At 41.8% G+C, this 19,847-nt stretch overlaps 1 protein-coding gene across 3 annotated transcripts in view; it reads left to right on the forward strand.

The window, feature by feature from the left end:
* GTDC1 (glycosyltransferase like domain containing 1) overlaps nt 1-19,847 on the forward strand; it is a 185,783-nt gene that overhangs the window by 146,859 nt on the left and 19,077 nt on the right. For 2 of the 3 annotated variants that reach the window (XM_040440664.1, XM_040440662.1), the window contains exons 7-9: nt 1,113-1,257; nt 14,176-14,246; nt 14,991-15,082. In XM_040440664.1, the coding sequence (XP_040296598.1) occupies nt 1,113-1,257; nt 14,176-14,246; nt 14,991-15,082 (308 nt within the window). Of the gene's footprint in view, nt 1-1,112; nt 1,258-14,175; nt 14,247-14,990; nt 15,083-15,950; nt 16,251-19,847 lie in introns of those variants that run through there. The other variant, XM_040440663.1, reaches the window with a different exon arrangement.

A 19,847-nucleotide genomic window follows, 5' to 3' on the forward strand; every position in this document is an offset into this window, starting at 1 on the left:
CGCAGCCACCCTCCGTTTACCGCTGTAGGAGGTCCAAAAATAGCCTTGCCTATTTCCAGCAGCCCCATGGTGGTGAACGGACAGAGGTGGTGCGCTTGCGCAGTGACTTCCAAAAATAGCCAAGAGCACTAACCCAGCTATTTTCGAAACTTCCAGAGCAATAAATGGAGAGCGCACCGGGCATTCCTAGTGTACTGTCCTTCACTTTGGGGGGCCCTGTTCTCTCGATCGACGTTGGTCCCAGAGGCGCGGCACTCACCTTTCTGGCATTGATGTCATATCCTAGGGCCATCAATTATGCCCCAGATGGACCCACCCCTTTAAGTGTTTTTGGCACCTCCATCACATGCTTATTTCCTATGAGCAGACTACACTAGAGGATCTACTAAAGGAGACGGCAAGGTCATGTAGGAACATGTATATATACCCAGTGCCAGCCTCCAGCTCCCCGCTGCCCTATCAGGTACGGTTGTGCCTTTCTGTTCCTTTTAAGACGACCCCCCCCCCCCCCCCCCCCCCATGGCATTGTTTAAACCTTTTTCCACTTTGCAGCACATATTTCTTTGTTATTTCAGAAGACTTTGTCTTTTCCCCCCTCCTTCTTAGTGCCTGGAGTGCGAGTCTCCTGCATGGATCATTACTTTCCAAAGAAATTTCAGCACGGAATGCCATTTAATTTTTCCGAATGCAGTCCGTCATTAGGAATCTTAGCTGTCACCGCAATGCCATTTTTGGTGTGATGTGTTTGTTGCCTCATTTCTTTTAATTTTATCTCCATTAGCTTAATTCTTTTTTAATATTTTCATCTAACGAACTTTACAGTCCATTTTGTTTCAGTGTCTGCTGAGCGAGTTTTATGAAGCAGACAGTTGGCTTTTTCATTCAGGGGGAGGGCGGCGAGGCGGACCCTTTGCTTTTGTCAGCTTTTTTTGGCACCTTAACATTTGGTTCTGCTTCTGTGCCTTGATTATAAAAGCAAACAACTCCGAGAAGTTCGTTAAAATAAGCGGCAGCTAATTAACCTGCGCTTCAGATGAGACACTGCTGACATCATAGATTGCTTTACACCGTATTAAATAAAATGAACATATCCTTCTCCTTCTCGTTTGCAGAGATCTTCTCCGAGGCCAGAACATCCTTGGGGTCGGCGGTTTTGCACTGGGGTTTCTTGCCCAGCAAAGACGAGTATTTCCAAGTGCTCTGCACGGCCGATGTTGTCATCTCCACGGCTAAACACGAATTCTTTGGCGTGGCAATGTAAGTTCCGTTCGGCGTGTCGTAGTAAGCAGTTACTGATCATTTCCAAGGGGCTGCTGTGACGTCATTAACCGCGGAGTCGCCTGCAGGGTGGTAGTATTGTATGATAAATGAACATGCAGAGCTCTCTTCCTCTGTGCCAAGAATCTTCATTGCCATTCAGTTTCTTCAATCCTGATTTACTGTTTTTTTTAGTATGTTTTTTCTTTTTTTTTTTGGCTTATTGAAATTGTTGCTGGGTGCATCCAAATATTCTCATATTCTCTAACCTCCTGCCTTCGGCAGATGAGCCTGCACAGTGTCTGCAGACGAGGTCCACACCGACCAGCCATCTCCGCAGTTTTTAGGAGAGAAAGTGGATTGTTTATGAGCAATGTGGGGCCTTGTGGGGGGGGGGGCGCGTTGGGGATTTTACTTTTTAATTGCCTAAAGAGCGATGGGAATGCAAAGCTATAGGGGCATAGAAGCTGCTGTAGGGCTTAAGGGTCTTCAAAGGTTAAGCGGTCTGGGCAGATGTAGCAGACCACGCTCACCAGTGGCAGACAGTGGTCACTCAGTTGTTTTTGAGGCCATTGACTGCCACAGATGGGCGTGGCCTGCTGTGCCAAACCATGGCCGGACCTCTTGGACTTAGGGTACTTTCACACTTGCGTTTTTCTTTTCCGGCATTGAGTTCCGTCCTAGGGGCTCTATACCGGAAAAGAACTGATCAGGCATATCCCCATGCATTCTGAATGGAGAGTAATCCGTTCAGGATGTCTTCAGTTCAGTCTTTTTGACAGATCAGGACAAAGATAAAACTGCAGCCATGCTACGGTTTAAGGCTACTTTCACACTTGCGGCAGAGTGATCCGGCAAGCAGTTCCGTCGCCGAAACTGCCCGCCGGATCCGGCAAAACGTATGCCAACTGATGGCATTTGTAAGACTGATCAGGATCCTGATCAGTCTTAAAAATGCCTGATCAGGCAGAAAAATACATTGAAATGCCGGATCCGTCTTACAGGTGTCATCCGGCAAAACAGATACGGCATTTTTTTTTGCACCTTTTTTTTCGTTCTGCTCATGCGCAGACCGGTAGGACAGATCCCGCATTCCGGTATTTTGAATGCTGGATTTGACACTAATACATTCCTATGGGAAAAAATGCCGGACACGGCATTCAGGCAAGTCTTCAGTTTTTTTGGCCGGAGATAAAACCGTAGCACGCTGCGGTTTTTCTCTTTTGCCTGATCAGTCAAAATGACTGAACTGAAGACATCCTGATGCATCCTGAACGGATTGCTCTCCATTCAGAATGCATGGGGATATGCCTGATCAGTTCTTTTCCGGCATTGAGCCCTTTTGACGGAACTCAGTGCCAGAAAAGAAAAACCCAAGTGTGAAAGTACTCTTATCTCCAGTCAAAAAAACTGAAGACTTACCTGAATGCCGGGTCAGGCATTTTTTTCCATAGGAATGTATTAGTGCCGGATCCGTCATTCAAAATACCTGAATGCTGGACCAGTCCTTCCTGCGCAGACCGAAAAAAAAAAGGTGAAAAAAAATATATGCCGGATCCCGATGACACCGGAAAGACGGATCCGGCATTTCAATGCATTTTTCTGACTGATCAGGCATTTTTCAGATTGATCAGGATCCCAATGCCATAAGTTTGGCATACGTTTTGCCGGATCCGGCAGGCAGTTCCGGCGACGGAACTGCTTGCCGGATTACTCTGCCGCAAGTGTGAAAGTAGCTTTACCCTACGGGTTATAAAGGGGTGGTGCAAAGTTATGATGGTTTTGTATGATAATTGAAATCACTGTAAGATACCGATCTCTCAATGCAAATTAGAGGGGTGGGCTAGTATATATTACTAGCTGCACATGTGCTGGTGACAGTGCATGCATGCAGCTAGTAATAAGCATTAATAAACTGTTGGCACTGATGTCTGATTGTTTAATATGAATAACTTATGTTTGCAGTCAGGTCCATTGACTTGCATGTTGGAGGGTTCCGTCTATCAGTGGCCTCCATTCACTTGCAGCGCTGGGGTCCTAGGTTCGAATTCGACCAAGGACAACATCTGCATGGAGCTTGTTTGTTCTCCCCGTGTTTGTGTGGGTTTCCTCCGGGTTCTCCGATTATCTCAAACACCCCAAAGACATACTGATAGGGAATGTGCTAGTTTCTCTGACAGTCCCCAGTGTAAATAAATGGGGTCCACCAATGTACGGGTTCCCCCATCAGCAGCCGTGTTCCCAGCGTGGCACCAGCACCCAGGTCAGCGGACATGTGTGTTAATAGGAATTAGTTTATAATGCTTAGTACTATCTTCACGCATGTGCTGGTGCCATAGTAATATAAACTGGCCAACCCATTAAACACTTGATATATTACATCCTACATATACACAGTAGTGTGAAGTCATTGCACACAATTACATGGATTGGGGAAGTGAGGGTTAGCAAATGAAATTATAGAATGGAGGACAACAGCAGGAGAGTCATGTACCGATCTTGTGGGAGGCAGTGACTTTTCTTGATGTAATTTTATGAATGTGGACACTAATGTTTGTTAAGGCGTGGCATTATCACAGTGTAGCCAATCCAATAATAAGGATGATGCTAGCAGTAGGAGAGGAGTGTGCTGATCTTGTAGGTGACAGTGACCTGTTCAGTCATGGGATATGTCAATGAGCACAGACATGCATGTTATGGGGACAGTGTCATAAAGTGGGTGGAGTTAGAACAAAGTAGCTGATCAGGTGACAAGAATGAAGCTAGCAGTAGGAGTGCAGTGTGATGGTCTTGTAGGAGACAGTGACCTCTCCAGTCATGTGATTATCTTAATGAAGACAGGACTGTGCATCACAGGGCAGTGTCATGACGACGTGGGTGGAGTTAGGACATTTTTGCTGATGAGATGACAGCAGTAGGATAGGAGTGTGCTGACCTTGTAGGAGACAGTGACCGTGCCTCTATGTTCCTATTGCACATGTGACAGGGATGGTGTCACAAATGATGACCTTGTTGAAGAAAGAGACCTGTCCCAACCCATCTGATAATAACAATGGTGATGGGACAGGGTTTTCAATATCTATGCTTTTCCCACATGCCATATTTTCTTTACCTTAGCAAAATAACTGCAATAATCGACCGTGACAGGCAGTTGATGGACACAATGGTAACCATTGTGTATACTGATATCACATGCCCATGTACAACACCATGTATGGTCACGTGTCTTGTGCATGACCTCCACCGATCACATACTGATGACCCATCCTGAGGATAGGTCATCAGTGTAAAACCCCTTTAACGGTGCATGGTCAGTAAGGTTTACCTCTGTTCCAGCCATTTGCATTACGTTTTGAGAAGGTCCACCGGGTTGTGGGGTTCTTCTTTTATCAATTTGAGATTTATTTCTCTGGATACATGTGAGGTGCAGGGCTGGATCTAGCTTTGTTAAAAAGAGTCCGTCATATACTATGTGATGTCTGATTATCATTTCTTACATTAATAATGGGATAACCCCTTTAAGCGATGACATCTCACAAAGCCCTGCCGTGTGCATGCACCGACTCCTGAGATGACGCTCGCTGCATCCATCTTGCTCACGGGTTCCACAGCTTTAGCACAACAACAAAAAATTCCCATTGTAATCGGCGCAGCACAGACCAGGTATTGGGGATCCCACCAGTACTGGGCAGATGGACCTCCACTACCAGCTTTTACAACGCCTCATTTACTCAGCGTTTTGAAATCCTTAATGGGCACAGCTGGCAGCTGAATGCAGGTTTGATACGAACAGTTTAGACATCTTTAGATGTAGCAGATGGAAAATTTTACACAAATAAAGTAAAAGAAAGTGTGCAATTAGTTTTCTTTTTTTTTTTTTTTTTTTTCCTAATCCGCAGTTACTACACGCTTCATCTTAGGTTTTAGTTGAGAATATTAACCTAAGTGGGTGGTCAGCAGCCTTCCTCTTCGCAGATCCCAACCTTCGCCACGTGACTTTGCTGCTGGATGCCTGCCTGGACTGCAAACTAAAGTCTAAACAAGAGCGATGGGGAAGGAGAGTAGCCTCAGCCTGTCCGCACCACTTAAAGGGGTTGGCCCATCTTACACATTGGTGGCATATCGCTAGGATATGCCACCAATGTCAGATAGATGTGGGTCCCACCTCTGGGACCTGCACCTATCTAAAAAATGGGGCCCACAAAGTGTATGAGGGCACACTGCACAAGATCAGCCACCCTCCATTCACTTCTATGGACACATGCTTGCACAACACGCTCTCCATTCACTTTTATAGGAGATCTGGAAATAGCCGCTTGCTCGACTATTTTCCAAACTCCCATTGAAGTGAATGGAGAGGATGCTGCGCATGCGCAGCATGCTCTCCTTCGCTTTGGGGGCCCTGTTCTAGAGGTAGGTGTGGGTCCCAAAGGCGAGACCTTTGGGATTTGGACCTACCTATAGAACAGGGCCTCGAAAGTGAAGTAGAGATGGGCCAACCCCTTTAAAGAAGTTCTCCCATTACAAAGACTACAAGATAGGCAAGGGTCTGAACCGCTAGGACCCCCATCGATAGAGAACGGGGACCCTGTGTTCCCCCATTTGAATGGAGCAGCGATCACGCATGTGCGTTTCTGGTCCATTCAACTCAAGGGGACTGCTGGAAATAGTCCGGTGCTTGTACTCGGCTTTCTCCGGCAGTCCCATAGAGTTGAATGAAGCTCCATCATGCATGCATGCGTGACCACTGCTCCATTCAAATGGGGAAGAACACCCTTCTTGTGATCAGCAGAGTCCACACCTTTCGGATAGGGGATAAGACTTTGTAATGGGACATCCCCTTTAATGAATTTTTTTTAGAAGGGCATACATTCCCCCTTCCCCCCCCCCCGTTAAGCCCCACCCCTCTGCCAGTTGTCAGTTCAACTTGAAAGGGAAAATTGATGGCCAAACTTCCAGACTGACAAAAGTATTCATTTCTAGTTTTGGCGTCCATTTAAACATCTCACGTCGGTATCGTTATTATTTCTTTTTTCCTTTTAGCTCTTTGAATGCCATAACATAAAATACGAGCTACAATAACTAATTTTAATCCCATCTGCTAAGTATGACAACATTAGCATTTGCATTTAATTAAAAACACCCTTAAAGCGGCAATGTTTTAATCACTCCATTTTATTTACTCTCCTCCGGTGTCACTTTATAATTTTAACTTTTTTTATGTTTTTTTTTATTCTTTAATAATGAGGAATATTTTTTTCCCCTCTTCCACGCACAGAAAATAATAAAAAAAAATCCTGTCGATAATTAGCAGTCTAGTGTTATTACCAGATTCAGGTGTCACAACTGCGTCTCATCCTCATTACAGGGAAGAAAAAAAAAATCACCTATCCGATTCATTATTACGAGATAATGCGACTCGGAGCCTTCGTAGGCCCTCCAGAAAAGTAATTCAGCCAAGCAAAATTATCAGCTAATTATATTTAGAATCAAAAGTCCAATAAGTATTTGCAGATAAATTGTATGAAGTGAAGTGAATAGATCTGAATATTAAGATTCATAGATTTAGCAGATGATTTGTTAATTGGTATGAAAAAGGTCATTTGATGGCCATTTATTGCATAGATGAAGTGTACTCGATTTGCTGTTTAACCCACTTGATGCTGAGCCTGACGCGTCGCCTTCTAAAGCACCGTGTTACGGCCTCCCTGATCGCTCCTGCTTTTTCTCTTCCGTTAGACACTGGGTGATTATCGCTGCTTTGATTTTGGATTTCACAGCAGAAGATAAGCAAGCGACGAGTGGCAGCGCTCAGATAAATGACTTGTTACAGGGCAGACATAGTCATGAGATGATCACATTTGGGATGACGTTATAAGCAGGGCCCTAAATTACTTCCACTAGCTCGCCTGAGCTGATGTATCAAAATCCTGAACATCAGTAGTAATAGGTCAGAGCAACTGAACGTTTCGCTAGTCATCGGATTGGCTTTCTCAATTAGAATGGCTTGTAAGAGAAGCATTAAATACTGGTGACTCATGCTTCAGCCATGGAGCTAAGATTTTGATTGGATTTGCATGACCGAAGCTATAGGTTGTGGGTAAACTGCCTCACATTAGGTGTTAAAGCTGCATTGTAAGTGGCAGACAAAAATTCGGAAGAATTTAAAACAAACATAGCCCCCTGTCTGCTTTAGAGTAGTTGTCTAATCTCAAACATTGGTGGAAAATTGCTGGGACATGTCACCAATGTCTGATAGGTGCGGCTCACACTTCTGCTGCCCGCAGCCGTCTCTAAAACGGAGGCCGCATGAACGGCCACCCTCCATTCATGGGAGTGGCAAAAATAGCCAAGCGTCGTGCTCGGCTATTTCGGAAGTACCATGGAATCAAATGAAGAGTGCACCATTCAAGTGTGGCCACTGCTCCATTTACTTCTATGGGGATGACCAGAAATAGACGAGCCAGTGGTCAGCTATTTCCGGCAGTTCCGTAGAAATTAATGGAGGGCAGCGCGCATGCACAGTCCACTCTTCTTCACATTGCAGATGACCCCTTTAAACCTGGCCACACACCGAGGCAGCAACTGCTTCACCCAAAAGACCCCATGCCAAAACACAAGGAGTAATTTTGTATATGCGGTCCAGTGCAGTGAAGAGTGCCAAGAATTGTACATTGGGGAAACAAAACAGTAGCTACATCAGAGTATGACCCAGCACAGAAGAGCCAACACCTGCAGCATCTACATCCTAAGGACATTCGATTGCATCTTAGACACAGAGGAGGACTGGTTCATAAGAGATGTGAAAAAAGCTGTTTATTTGAAATTGGAGAAACCGAGCTTGAATAGAGGTGGAGAGATGCATCCTCTATTGTTTGCCACTTACAGAGCAGCTCTAACTCCTCATCTGAGGCAGTTTAATCACACCTAATAGCTTCAGTCTTGTAAGTGATACAGAGAGAAAACCTGAGTTATCAGACCATGCTGCCTTCTTCCATGGTCCAGTTTTGGTGCACATATGCCCATTGTAGGTGTTTTTTGCAATGGCTGGAGGTCAGCATGGGCTCTTTGACCGGTCTGTAGATAACCAGCCCAATTCACTGCAAGCTGCGATGCCCTTTGTGTTCTGACACCTATCATAGCCAGCAGGAACATTGTCAGCAATATTCTATACAGTCGTTTTATTTGTGGGATTGGACCGTATGGGCTAGCCTTCACGCCCCCACTTGCATCAGTGAGCCTTGGATACCAATGACCCTGTCTCTGGTTCACCAGCTTTGGTAGGTACTAACCACTGCATATAGGGAACACGTCACAAGTCCTGCCATTTTGGAGATGGTTTGACCCAGTCGTCTAGCCATCACAGGCGCTCAGCTCCTTACGCTTAACCATTTTCCACTTCTAACACATCAATGTCAAGAACTGACTGTTCACGTCATGCTTAAAAATCATCTGTTTTAATGTTGTGGCTGATTGATGTATGAACCAATGTTACGGTATATGGAACCAGATATGACACACTGTAGGCTGAAGCAACATTTGGTCAGTCACGAATTAAGAATTATTACAATGTCAGTCTTTCCCTATGAGAAACCTGGTCATGAGTGACCCTTGCAAGATTTTTAAACAGATATATACCTTTTGCAACTGTATTGAGGTTGCATCTCACTATTATAGTGTTCCACATACAGTATGGGAGCAAATATTATCATGCATCCTCAGCAGAAGACATGCAGTTATAGTTGACTTAAATCTAAAGATAGAGAAAATATCATTCATTCTTCTGGTCACCTTCCCAATTCAGGAAAGCTTGTAGGGATTCAGAGTTGCATGATGGTGTATTCCTAGCTCAGATCAGGGTGGTACCTGTTAAATGAAGAATTATGTAATATATGAAATTGTCTTTAATATTTAAGAAGACGCCGTGCATTTGTAGAGCCAACAGAGTGCAGGAGTATATATACACAAGGTTATGTGCTTTTTACGATTACGCATAATGCTCCATGTACTCTTAATGATTACATGCAATTACAGTACAGGGAATAAATAGAAATGAATTAGGCGCCAGCAGTAACATTTTAGGAGACCTGTCTCCTGGAGTTTATCCAGCCCTGATTACTCTCAGATAAATAGACCAGTAGACGTAGGTAGGGTGGTTAGGAAAATTGGCCTTAGACAGAGGCTGTAAATTCAGTCCTGGACCTCGTCAGTCATCCATGACATGTTCCCAGCCCATTCCTCTAGTTGTTCAAGAGGCATGAAGAAAAGAAATAAGGTTCACGTAGGTATAGTGCTGGGAAACCAATGGGAGTGCCCATTATGTAAGGGATTTCCCAGAAGTCTTTTCTTCAACATAATTATCTACATATTGTCCTCCAGTGGTAACTATGTACTGTCAACAGAACTTCTCTTCTGTACTAATGGTGCAAAGGTCTGGGGACCTGTTTACAGACACATGTACTTCAAAAAATGGAGTCTTCTCCAAAGCTGCCATGTACACAGTATGATCGGAAGAAGTTTATAGGACACACGAGAGGGAGTTATTCTGAGGGTCAATCTCCATCTATACAGAACAGGTGCACGTCCACTTTTAATGACCTCATAATCTCTAGTGTCATCATTGGGCACACAAGGCATGTCATTGATGAGATCTAATAGGTTATATGTGAATCATCCCATAAGAAATTGACCCAAGTGGCAGGTGATTGGCTCCAAAGTCAAGTCGGCTGATGGGTTGGGTGTTTAGATGGGCCAAATGTTCTTTCTCAGTCATCAGCTCATCTAAAAGGTCCTTAATACAACTTCCAACTGGGCCTGCAGTAAGTCACTGCCCTCCCTGGGTTACATCATTGTCTCTGTGGTGAAGTATAGTGACCAATGAGGAACACTTTGGGCTTGATTACCAAGGACATTAGCTTCCTTCCCAGGCATTATATTATTGGAATGTTTTTTGCGTCGCACTATGTCAATTGTTCACCAAGAATGTCACAAAAATATTCAAATAATTTATCCAAATGGAGGACGAACGTATGCAGGGTGAAATTTGAGGAACGGTGAAAAATTATTCTATTCATAACTGAGAGAACATAACATGAAAAGACACATGGGGTCATTTATTAAGACTGGCGTTTTAGATGTCGGTCTTAACCCTGTGCTGGCACTTGATGCGCCTAAGTTATGTAGAGGCACTGGCCTGTACATTACTTAGGCACATCCAAGCCTACCTTTATCTACCACAGCTTCCTCGCTGGCGTAGATTTGGATAATTTTTTACGCCTACAACAGGCATGGAGAATAAGGAATGAGAATGGCCGTCCGGCCTGCCCACTCCACGCCACCTTTTTTAGAACTGGCGTACATGGCGTGGATGGGGAAGAAATTGCAGATTTGGGCGCAAATCCCCTTTGCAACCGACTCTGCGACAGATATACACCATTCATAAATGTCATCCACACTGTCTATCCAAGTTGTATCTATACACTACAAATGTTCAATGTGAGCCCTACGGGTGGCATGGCAGATGTCTAGCCGGTAGTCCAATTCTATCCAGATGCATGCCAGCATATCCTCGGATATGATGTGTCGTCTCATGTCGTTCAGATCCTCTGGCCACCATTCATAAATTACATCCACACTGTCTATCCAAGTTTTATCTATACACTACAAATGTTCAATGTGAGCTCTACGGGTGGCATGGCAGCTGTCTAGCCGGTAGTCCAATTCTATCCAGATGCATGCCAGCATATCCTCGGATATGATGTGTCGTCTCATGTCGTTCAGATCCTCTGGCCACCATTCATAAATTACATCCACACTGTCTATCCAAGTTTTATCTATACACTACAAATGTTCAATGTGAGCTCTACGGGTGGCATGGCAGATGTCTAGCCGGTAGTCCAATTCTATCCAGATGCATGCCAGCATATCCTCGGATATAATGTGTCGTCTAATGTCGTTCAGATCCTCTGGGTGGGGGGGGGAGATAGTTCTTGATGTAGCCCCACAGAAAAGGTGTTGGATCTAGTGATCGAGAAGGCCAACGCAACATTTGTAAATAGTTTATTCCGGCACAGCCAAACCAAATTTTTGTCAAGAGTTTCATTCGGGTATCGGCAAACATCCAGTTGAAAATGAGAAGGAGCACCATTCTGCTGATATACTACATTTGGAAGATCTTCCTCTACCTATGGCACGAGCCATTCCCTTTACCTTTCCAGGTAGAATTGGCCAGTGACAGTATCTTCAGCAATATACAGGGGACCGACTTTACGTCTGCTCATTGCACAGAACACGTTACCTTTGGATATGTCCTTCAGGTGGGTTTTCTGAGCCACAGATTCTAACGTTTTGGTGATTGACCTTCCCACTGAGTTGAAAGGTAGCCTCATTGCTGAACTCCAGCTTGTCAGCGAATTTGTCCTCTTCCAATTGGCCTTGCAAGATTGAAAGTCACAGCATTTTGATTTGTCATCCAGTTTTCATAAAATATACTATACTGTGGTTTGCGGCACTTGTAGTTCCATGCTAGTCACCCTGGTCGACTTTCTAGGACTATGCTCGCATACAACTTGAATCCTGTTCTCTGTCTCTTCGTTTCTTTGTTCTTTTATTCAGAAAATTTTTGCAAATTCCAACTAACCTAAGAGACAGATACATAATAACTGTCTAAAAGAAAATTGACTGTTGCCCGTAGCAGCCAATCACAGCACAATTTTCATTTTTCACAAGAGCAGAATTAGTTTACTTTTGCACAATCCTTGTTAAATCACCCTGCAGTTGAAGTGTCGGCTGACCTTGACCCTTGGGAGTCAAGAAGCAGCGTATCAGTCTTATGATTGACCTATAGACTGTGAGGATATAACAAAAGCACAGTACTGTTTCTTAAAAGTAATAAACAGCATAGAGTAACCTTCACGATATGGGTGAATTACAACCCTATTTAGCAAGAATGAATACCTTACAATGGGAGGAGGAACTGTATTTACATAGTTTAATTTGACACATGACAGTTATATAAAATAAAAAAACCACAGTCAGAAAATGTGTACATATTGTGTCACCGAAAATAAGCAAAAATAAAAATGTAAGCGTGACCTCAAATAGTTTTGGAGGAGAAAGCAGTGAAAAAAAAGAAAAAAAGTTTAGAGAACCCAGTTCCTTCCATGGTCAACCTATTTGGCTGAATTTCAAAACCATTTTACATAAACACAGTTAAAGACCTGTTTTGAATTTCGCTTAGGTTTTTACAAGCCAACAAAAATAAAAGTATATTTTTACATGCTACAGGCATGTCAGTTTGTTGTCGTTGTGTAGTGAGACAAAACTTGTGGGACATGGCATACTCTTTTTTTTCTAGGAGGTGACTAAGCCTAACTTGTATTTAAAGGGCATTTGTCGTCAGAACATGACCTGTTGTTTAAATCATATTTTTATGTTGAACATTATTTTTTTTTAATTTTTGGTGTTTTTGTTTTAATTTTCCATGTCACTATCTGTTTGAAAATAAATAAAAAAAATCCAAAATGGTGCCATTTTTGCACTGACCACTAGACCCAATAATATGTTGAGACCTCCTGTTCTGTACAGTTAACTTTTCAGTTACCATCATATCACATAGGCAGAATTACAGTGACAAGTAACACCTCTATATATAGATACCACAGGATGCCACTATTCACAATAGGTGATATCACAGCTTATCTTCTCCCTCCTGACCTCTGCACAGGTCACAGAGCATGCCTAGAAAAAAATCTCATCTCAATGAAGTCCTCTCCTGTCCAGGATTCCTGCATAGCGGAAACTGTCCGGATCCGTTATGCTGCCCTTGACTTCTATTATGACGGAATGCCTCTTAAAGACTTCCGTGGTGCATTCCGTGGTTCGTTCCGTTATATTCTGTGATAACGGAATCCATAACAAAATTGCACTAATACCTGAACGCCAAACCCGAACTTAAAAAACACAAGTTCGCTCATCCCTATTCCTGTCCATGGTGTCTAAGGCCCATGTGGCTGCTCTCAAAAGAACGGGAAGTTTTGAAATTTGTTTAGTCTTAGTGGCCAGTGTGAAAACTGCATGATTTCAGGATTATTTTTTTTTATATAGATAGGCAGATAGGCATTTTTAGAGAATTTTTAGACAAAAAGTCTAAATAAAAATATGTAAGGTATTTTAAACATTAAAGCTTGATTTAAACAATGTCATTTTCTGCAGACACGTTTCCTTTCAGGCCGGCATTAAAGTTAGGTTTAAAAATAAATCAGAAAAGAAGAAAAGTAAAAATAAAGAAGAAAAGTAAAAATAAAAATCAGCTCCCCCCCCCAACACACAAAAAAGACCAAATTTAAAAAAAGTAAAAAAATAAATAAAGAACTCTACCCAAAAGAATTTTTTTTAAAAATTCTCAACTCAAAAAGAGTAAAAAAAAAATGCATTTAACATCCGTTCCTCTAACATAAGCACAAAAGCGGGTATAGAAGCCGGAACTATATTTAAATGGCTCTTAACAGGATTGCCTGGAATTATGCGCATTGCAGCAGTAGAGAATCTGTTTTGTAGCGTCCGACCATACGTTGCAAATGAACATTCCTATTTTCTGCAGAATGATTAAGGAAATCTGTCCATACTTTACCCGTGTTGTTTCATGTGTTTATTTGGTGATTACAAAAATGTGTTGAGCAGCATTTAAAGGACCAAAAAGAAACACACAGCAGTTCTCTGATTTGATTTATTCATCGAGCAAACATATGCTGCATGTTCTGTTATATATATAACTCAGACATAATCCACAAAACGTACTCCGAGCATTTCTTATATGGAGAAGTCGAGACGCTGTCACGTTGTAAACGTAACCAACTATCCCAGGAGCGGCCAGTGAGTAAATGCCAGTAATGGACCTCTTCTTCTCTTTCATTGCAGGTTAGAAGCTGTGCACTGCGGCTGTTATCCCCTGTGCCCCAAAGCTTTGGTGTACCCCGAGATCTTCCCAGGTAGGCACATCCCTCCCGCCGTCCACAGATTCCTATATAAGTCTTGAAAAAAAAAACGAGCGTTTGTTTATTTGGCAAAACCCGTCATGTTAATGTCGAAAAAAATAAAAAATAAAATACGTGATACAATACATTACACTGCGTTTATACATACCATCTGTTCCCTCACAATAGCAAAAATAAAGGATGATTTAAAATAGGTTTTTAGCATTAGTCTCGGGCGGTACAGCAGAGCTGGAATAACACGACGTGGGCGCTGACATCGACCTTATTGTAATCAGACGTATGCATACTTCCGCAGATGGCTGCTCGCGTTTACATACACGTGTGTATAGGTAAATATTTACGGGAAGCGTTCTGATTATATGGAGGGCGATAATGTGCACGACTGATACAGTGAAGCAGCGAAAAATAATAATATAATTATTAAAAAATAAATAAATAAAAACCTTGTAGCTGCGTCGCAATCCACGTATACCAAATCTCTCTCCCCTGCATTGTGTTTCCATTAGAATAATGTATTTTAATCACCCCGAGGAGATGTCTAAACAGAACAAGTACACTGTCTTATTTAACATTAAACATCCTTGCGAGTGGAGGTAACTTCATAAAAATCAGGCTTAAATAATGTAAAACACGAGACGGCACAGAGCAATATGCATTTTTAATTAGTAAAGTGACTAATATCGAGTGTGTGCTTTGAGGTCTTTGTTTCATTAAAAATGTATCTGTTTTTTCCTGCAGCGGAATATCTGTATTCGACACCTGAACAGCTTTTGAAAAAATTGCAGAATTTCTGCAAAAGGCCCGCTATTGTCAGGAGGCATCGGTTTCAGGTATATGCTTAAAAGTCTGAACTTTATAAAAAAAAAAAAATACTTCACTCTAGTTTTTTTTTTTTGTTTTTTTTTAACCTCAAGTGAAAAATTGATTGCAGCCTGGGAAAAAAAAAACCTACGTGGAGAGAGTCTGTATAATTAGTGTATATATTTTCAGAAGAAGTATGTTATGCAGGAATATTAGTTGTTATGCTAACAAGGATTAATTAAAATACATGGCAGTCGTATTAACATAGGTCTGATGGTCGTCTTGCACTTAAGGCATCCTGTATCTCCCTTTAATTTATTGCTTTCGAAAAATGTCTGTCCTGTACATTGGGACCCACGAGGCTTATAAAAATGAACCTGGATTAATGCAGCTCATTAGCTTTAAAGGAAAGTTGAAAGGAATATCTTACAATTATACTAATGAAGATAAGCTCACTTTGCTATTAGAATATTATATGATTTGAGGGGGCAAAAAAAAAGAAGATTCAAGGGATTGTTATCAGGTGCAGATATTTTTTTTCTCCAATTTCTTTTCATGCATTGTCATGAAAATTAACAAAAAAAAAATAATTACATTCTCCATGTCCTTTTGCGTCCTTCAGCGACGGTGCTGTCTAGAAATTTGGATTTGTTTTTACATATATGATACGTGAGTTGAGCCTATCCTGTATATTTAATTTTAAAAATAATATTCTATTATTTATGTTTTTTATTTTATCTATTAGTGATATTATTTTTATATTTTATTTAATATTTACATTTTCATATATGATTTAATATTTTTTGTGTTCATATTTTTATTTTATTTTTCATGTCTTTTTTTATATATTTAAAATTTTTAAACATTTTATGATTATTTTATTTTTTTTTTTTAAAGGAATTAAAAAAAATAAAATAAAACAATCTTCTCTTAGATCATACAAGACACTGAGCTTTACAAGCTGCTATTGCGAGACAGCAGCATGGGAATGTGTAATCTTGCCTGGTTTAACCCCAGCATCGCCAGTGAAAATGGCAGCAGGAGGCGTTGGAGGAGGGCGAAATGTTTTGGTTTTGTTGCTCAGATATTTTGATGATGTATGTGCAATGTAAAGCTCCATTGTGCATCTGTAGGAAACAGTTAAAGCATGGGAAAAAATAGAGATAGGAACAAAAAAATGCAATTTAACACCCAATTTCAAGCTCATTATCTTTCATTGTCTATTAACTTGGCAATGGTTCAGGAGGTAGCCTATAATAGTTTAAAATGCTGACTGCACAGTTCCAATGCTGTGTGCAGTGCTTTGCAAGCCAGTAGAATTGCATGCAGCTTTTAACCTGTAATGAAGAAAAAAAAAAGTAAAGGAACCCACCCAGAAGGCAGGGAGCTTTATGATGTGTGGAACCCCTCAGGCCTCAGCCGCCTTCCGCTTCTTTTCTGCTGCAGTCTGTGTGTTCCAGCATTTTACAAAACCAAACAGATCCGTGGAGGACAGCAGCATGGGGTCCTTATTACTGACATAGTCGTCATCTCTGGGATTTTTTTATTATTTTTTTTTTTTCTTGTATTTTGGCTGCAACAGAGAAAGTTTGGAAGCATTAAGACATTTTGCAAAGTGCAAAGCGAGTTTTTAATCATCAATAAACATCAGTCGTTTCACCGTTACTACCAGACTTTTCACATCCTAATAGGAGAAACTGTTGTAAACTGTGAATGCAACATCTATTTGGGCGACGCCTGCGTCGGGTTTTATCTGTATGTTTGCAAATAAAAAGTTGCGGGGCCGTAAAATGACGTTAAAGAGTATATACCGGTAGTGTAAATGATCTGAAGCATTGTCCTAATATACTTTGATTCTCTAGTTTGGAGTAATGTTCTCCTGCCCCCGCCCCCATATAAACTTGATTAGTCATAGCCATCTAGGGGGGGTGATCTATATTTAGTTGCATATAGCTCCTATTGGTCTAAACAGGAGTCGTGTACAAATTGCTCCCCCTAGTGGCAGCAACAAGCTGGCAAGATATTTATAAGCATGGGGGAATTATTAAAGGGGTTGTCTCACTCCAGCAAATGGCATTTATCCTGTGGACAAAGTTAATACAAGGCACTTGCTAATGTATTGGGATTGTAGCGTATCGCCTCCTTTGCAGGATTAATTTTTCCATCATATTATATACTGTTCGTATCCAGGGGTTACGACCAGTTCTCGGAACTGCCTGCTCCCGGAGACCGCATTTCATTTCAGACCGGCTCGCGCACAGGCACAGGTAAGGACTTACCTGTGCATCGCCGGACTTGTCAGTTAAGATGGCAGATCGCATGTGTTCGCGGGCGAACACTGCGAACTGGCCATCTCTAGTTACGACCACCCTGCAATCCAGCAGCGGTGGTCGTGCTTGTACACTATAGGAAGAACCTTCAGCTTCTCTGGTGGAGCTCCCACCCCGGCCACATCGTATCTGTGCTGAATCAGTGGCCGTAACCCCTGGATATGATCAGTGTATAATGAGAAATGGAAAATTGAATCAGTCCAGCAAATATGGAGAATCACAATACATTAGCCTTGTATTCATTTTGTCTACATGATAAATGCCATAGTTTTAACACTTAAAAATTACTTTTCATGGATTGATTTCGGGTAGAATGTATTCAAATGACACCAGATAATTGGCGCCCTGGTACAGATTTTGCATTGTGGCCCAAAAGCTGCTCTACAAATGATAATAATACTCAGATTTAGTCAATATCAAAAGGCAAAAAAAAAAAATAGCTTAATACAGAATTTTTTTTTTCCTGATCCCACAGTGGCATTCATAGAGGTCCCTGGATCAGGTTAGGCCCCGTCTATATTTATTACAATACTATAATAAAAATACCTTTCCTCCATAGGCCACCAGTGTGCCCTAGTTCATGGTTCAGTTCTTGCAATACCTTAGGTTTCATACAGAATAATAAGATCCCTTGTGAGGCGTCTTTTTCCCTTTAAGGCCAACCACTTAATGGTTACTTCTACCTGTCTTTATGACCCAGGCTTTTGTCCCTTTTGACAGTCCAACTCTAAGTTGTATATCTGCCCAGGGCTTTTAATCAGAGTATAATTTAGCTGGATTCTATATTGCCCTGAATTTTTTTAGGCAAGTCTGATAGTGTAGGTCCCGTCTGTTGGAAGCCACCTTGTCGCTGGTAGATGGGCCCAACACAATTTTGATCAAAGAGGTCTGCAAGTTTTCATATACCCTATACTGTATACTAAGTATAGGAGTAATGCAATTCAGATTTATCCATGTTTCCAGTCTTTGCATGGGCCTTTGCACATGGAGCAGTGTGCTGCTGTTTGCTTTTGCATTGCAGCGTGGTAACATGCCCCCGCACTTTATTTCCTATGGTTTGGAGGTGCTGGTCACAATGTACTTCTATATCGGACATAATGTCTTTTATTGGTAACGTTAGGATACCGCATTAGACAATTACAGTGTCTGAAGGGGCGAGGAACTAGAAGAGAGTCAGAGGCAGTACCACCTATAACATTTTGTCAAAGGTGACATGGCTTCTGTCACCTGCTGTTTTGCTGGCATCTTTTCTACTAAAGTATAAGCCTCATGCAAATCATTTCTAGAAGCCCCATGGACCCATCAAGGTGTAAGACACTGAATGGAGGCATTTTTCCATCATATTGCCTGTAACTGGTTTGCAGCCTGATGTCATACACTTTCACTATGAGAAAAGGTGATGTTACCATACAAACCAGTATGACTTCATCAAGTTCAAGCAAATGTCCACCTCAAAAACACAAATCTGCATAAAAAGTTGAGTGTCTTTTTAAATATATTACTTTTCTTATCCTGTACTGATCCTGAGTTACATCCTGTATTATACTGCAGAGCTGCACTCACTATTCTGCTGGAGGAGTCACTGTGTACATACATTACATTACTTATCCTGTACTGATCCTGAGTTACATCCTGTATTATACTCCAGAGCTGCACTCACTATTCTGCTGGTGCAGTCACTGTGTATATACATTACTTATCCTGTACTGATCCTGAGTTACATCCTGTATTATACTCCAGAGCTGCACTCACTATTCTGCTGGTGGAGTCACTGTGTACATACATTACATTACTGATCCTGAGTTACATCCTGTATTATACTCCAGAGCTGCACTCACTATTCTGCTGGTGCAGTCACTGTGTATATACATTACTTATCCTGTACTGATCCTGAGTTACATCCTGTATTATACTGCAGAGCTGCACTCACTATTCTGCTGGTGCAGTCACTGTGTACATACATTACATTACTTATCCTGTACTGATCCTAAGTTACATCCTGTATTATACTCCAGAGCTGCACTCACTCTTCTGCTGGTGCAGTCACTGTGTACATACAATACATTACTTATCCTGTACTGATCCTGAGTTACATCCTGTATTATACTCCAGAGCTGCACTCATTATTCTGCTGGTGCAGTCACTGTGTACATACATTACATTACTTATCCTGTACTGATCCTGAGTTACATCCTGTATTACACTCCAGAGCTGCACTCACTATTCTGCTGGTGCAGTCACTGTGTACATACATTACTTATCCTGTACTGATCCTGAGTTACATCCTGTATTATACTCTAGAGCTGCACTCACTATTCTGCTGGTGCAGTCACTGTGTACATACATTACTTATCCTGTACTGATCCTGAGTTACATCCTGTATTATATTCTAGAGCTGCACTCACTATTCTGCTGGTGCAGTCACTGTGTACATACATTACATTACTTATCCTGTACTGATCCT

The sequence above is a fragment of the Bufo bufo genome, chromosome 7, assembly GCF_905171765.1.
Source record: "Bufo bufo chromosome 7, aBufBuf1.1, whole genome shotgun sequence".
Taxonomy (NCBI): domain Eukaryota; kingdom Metazoa; phylum Chordata; class Amphibia; order Anura; family Bufonidae; genus Bufo; species Bufo bufo.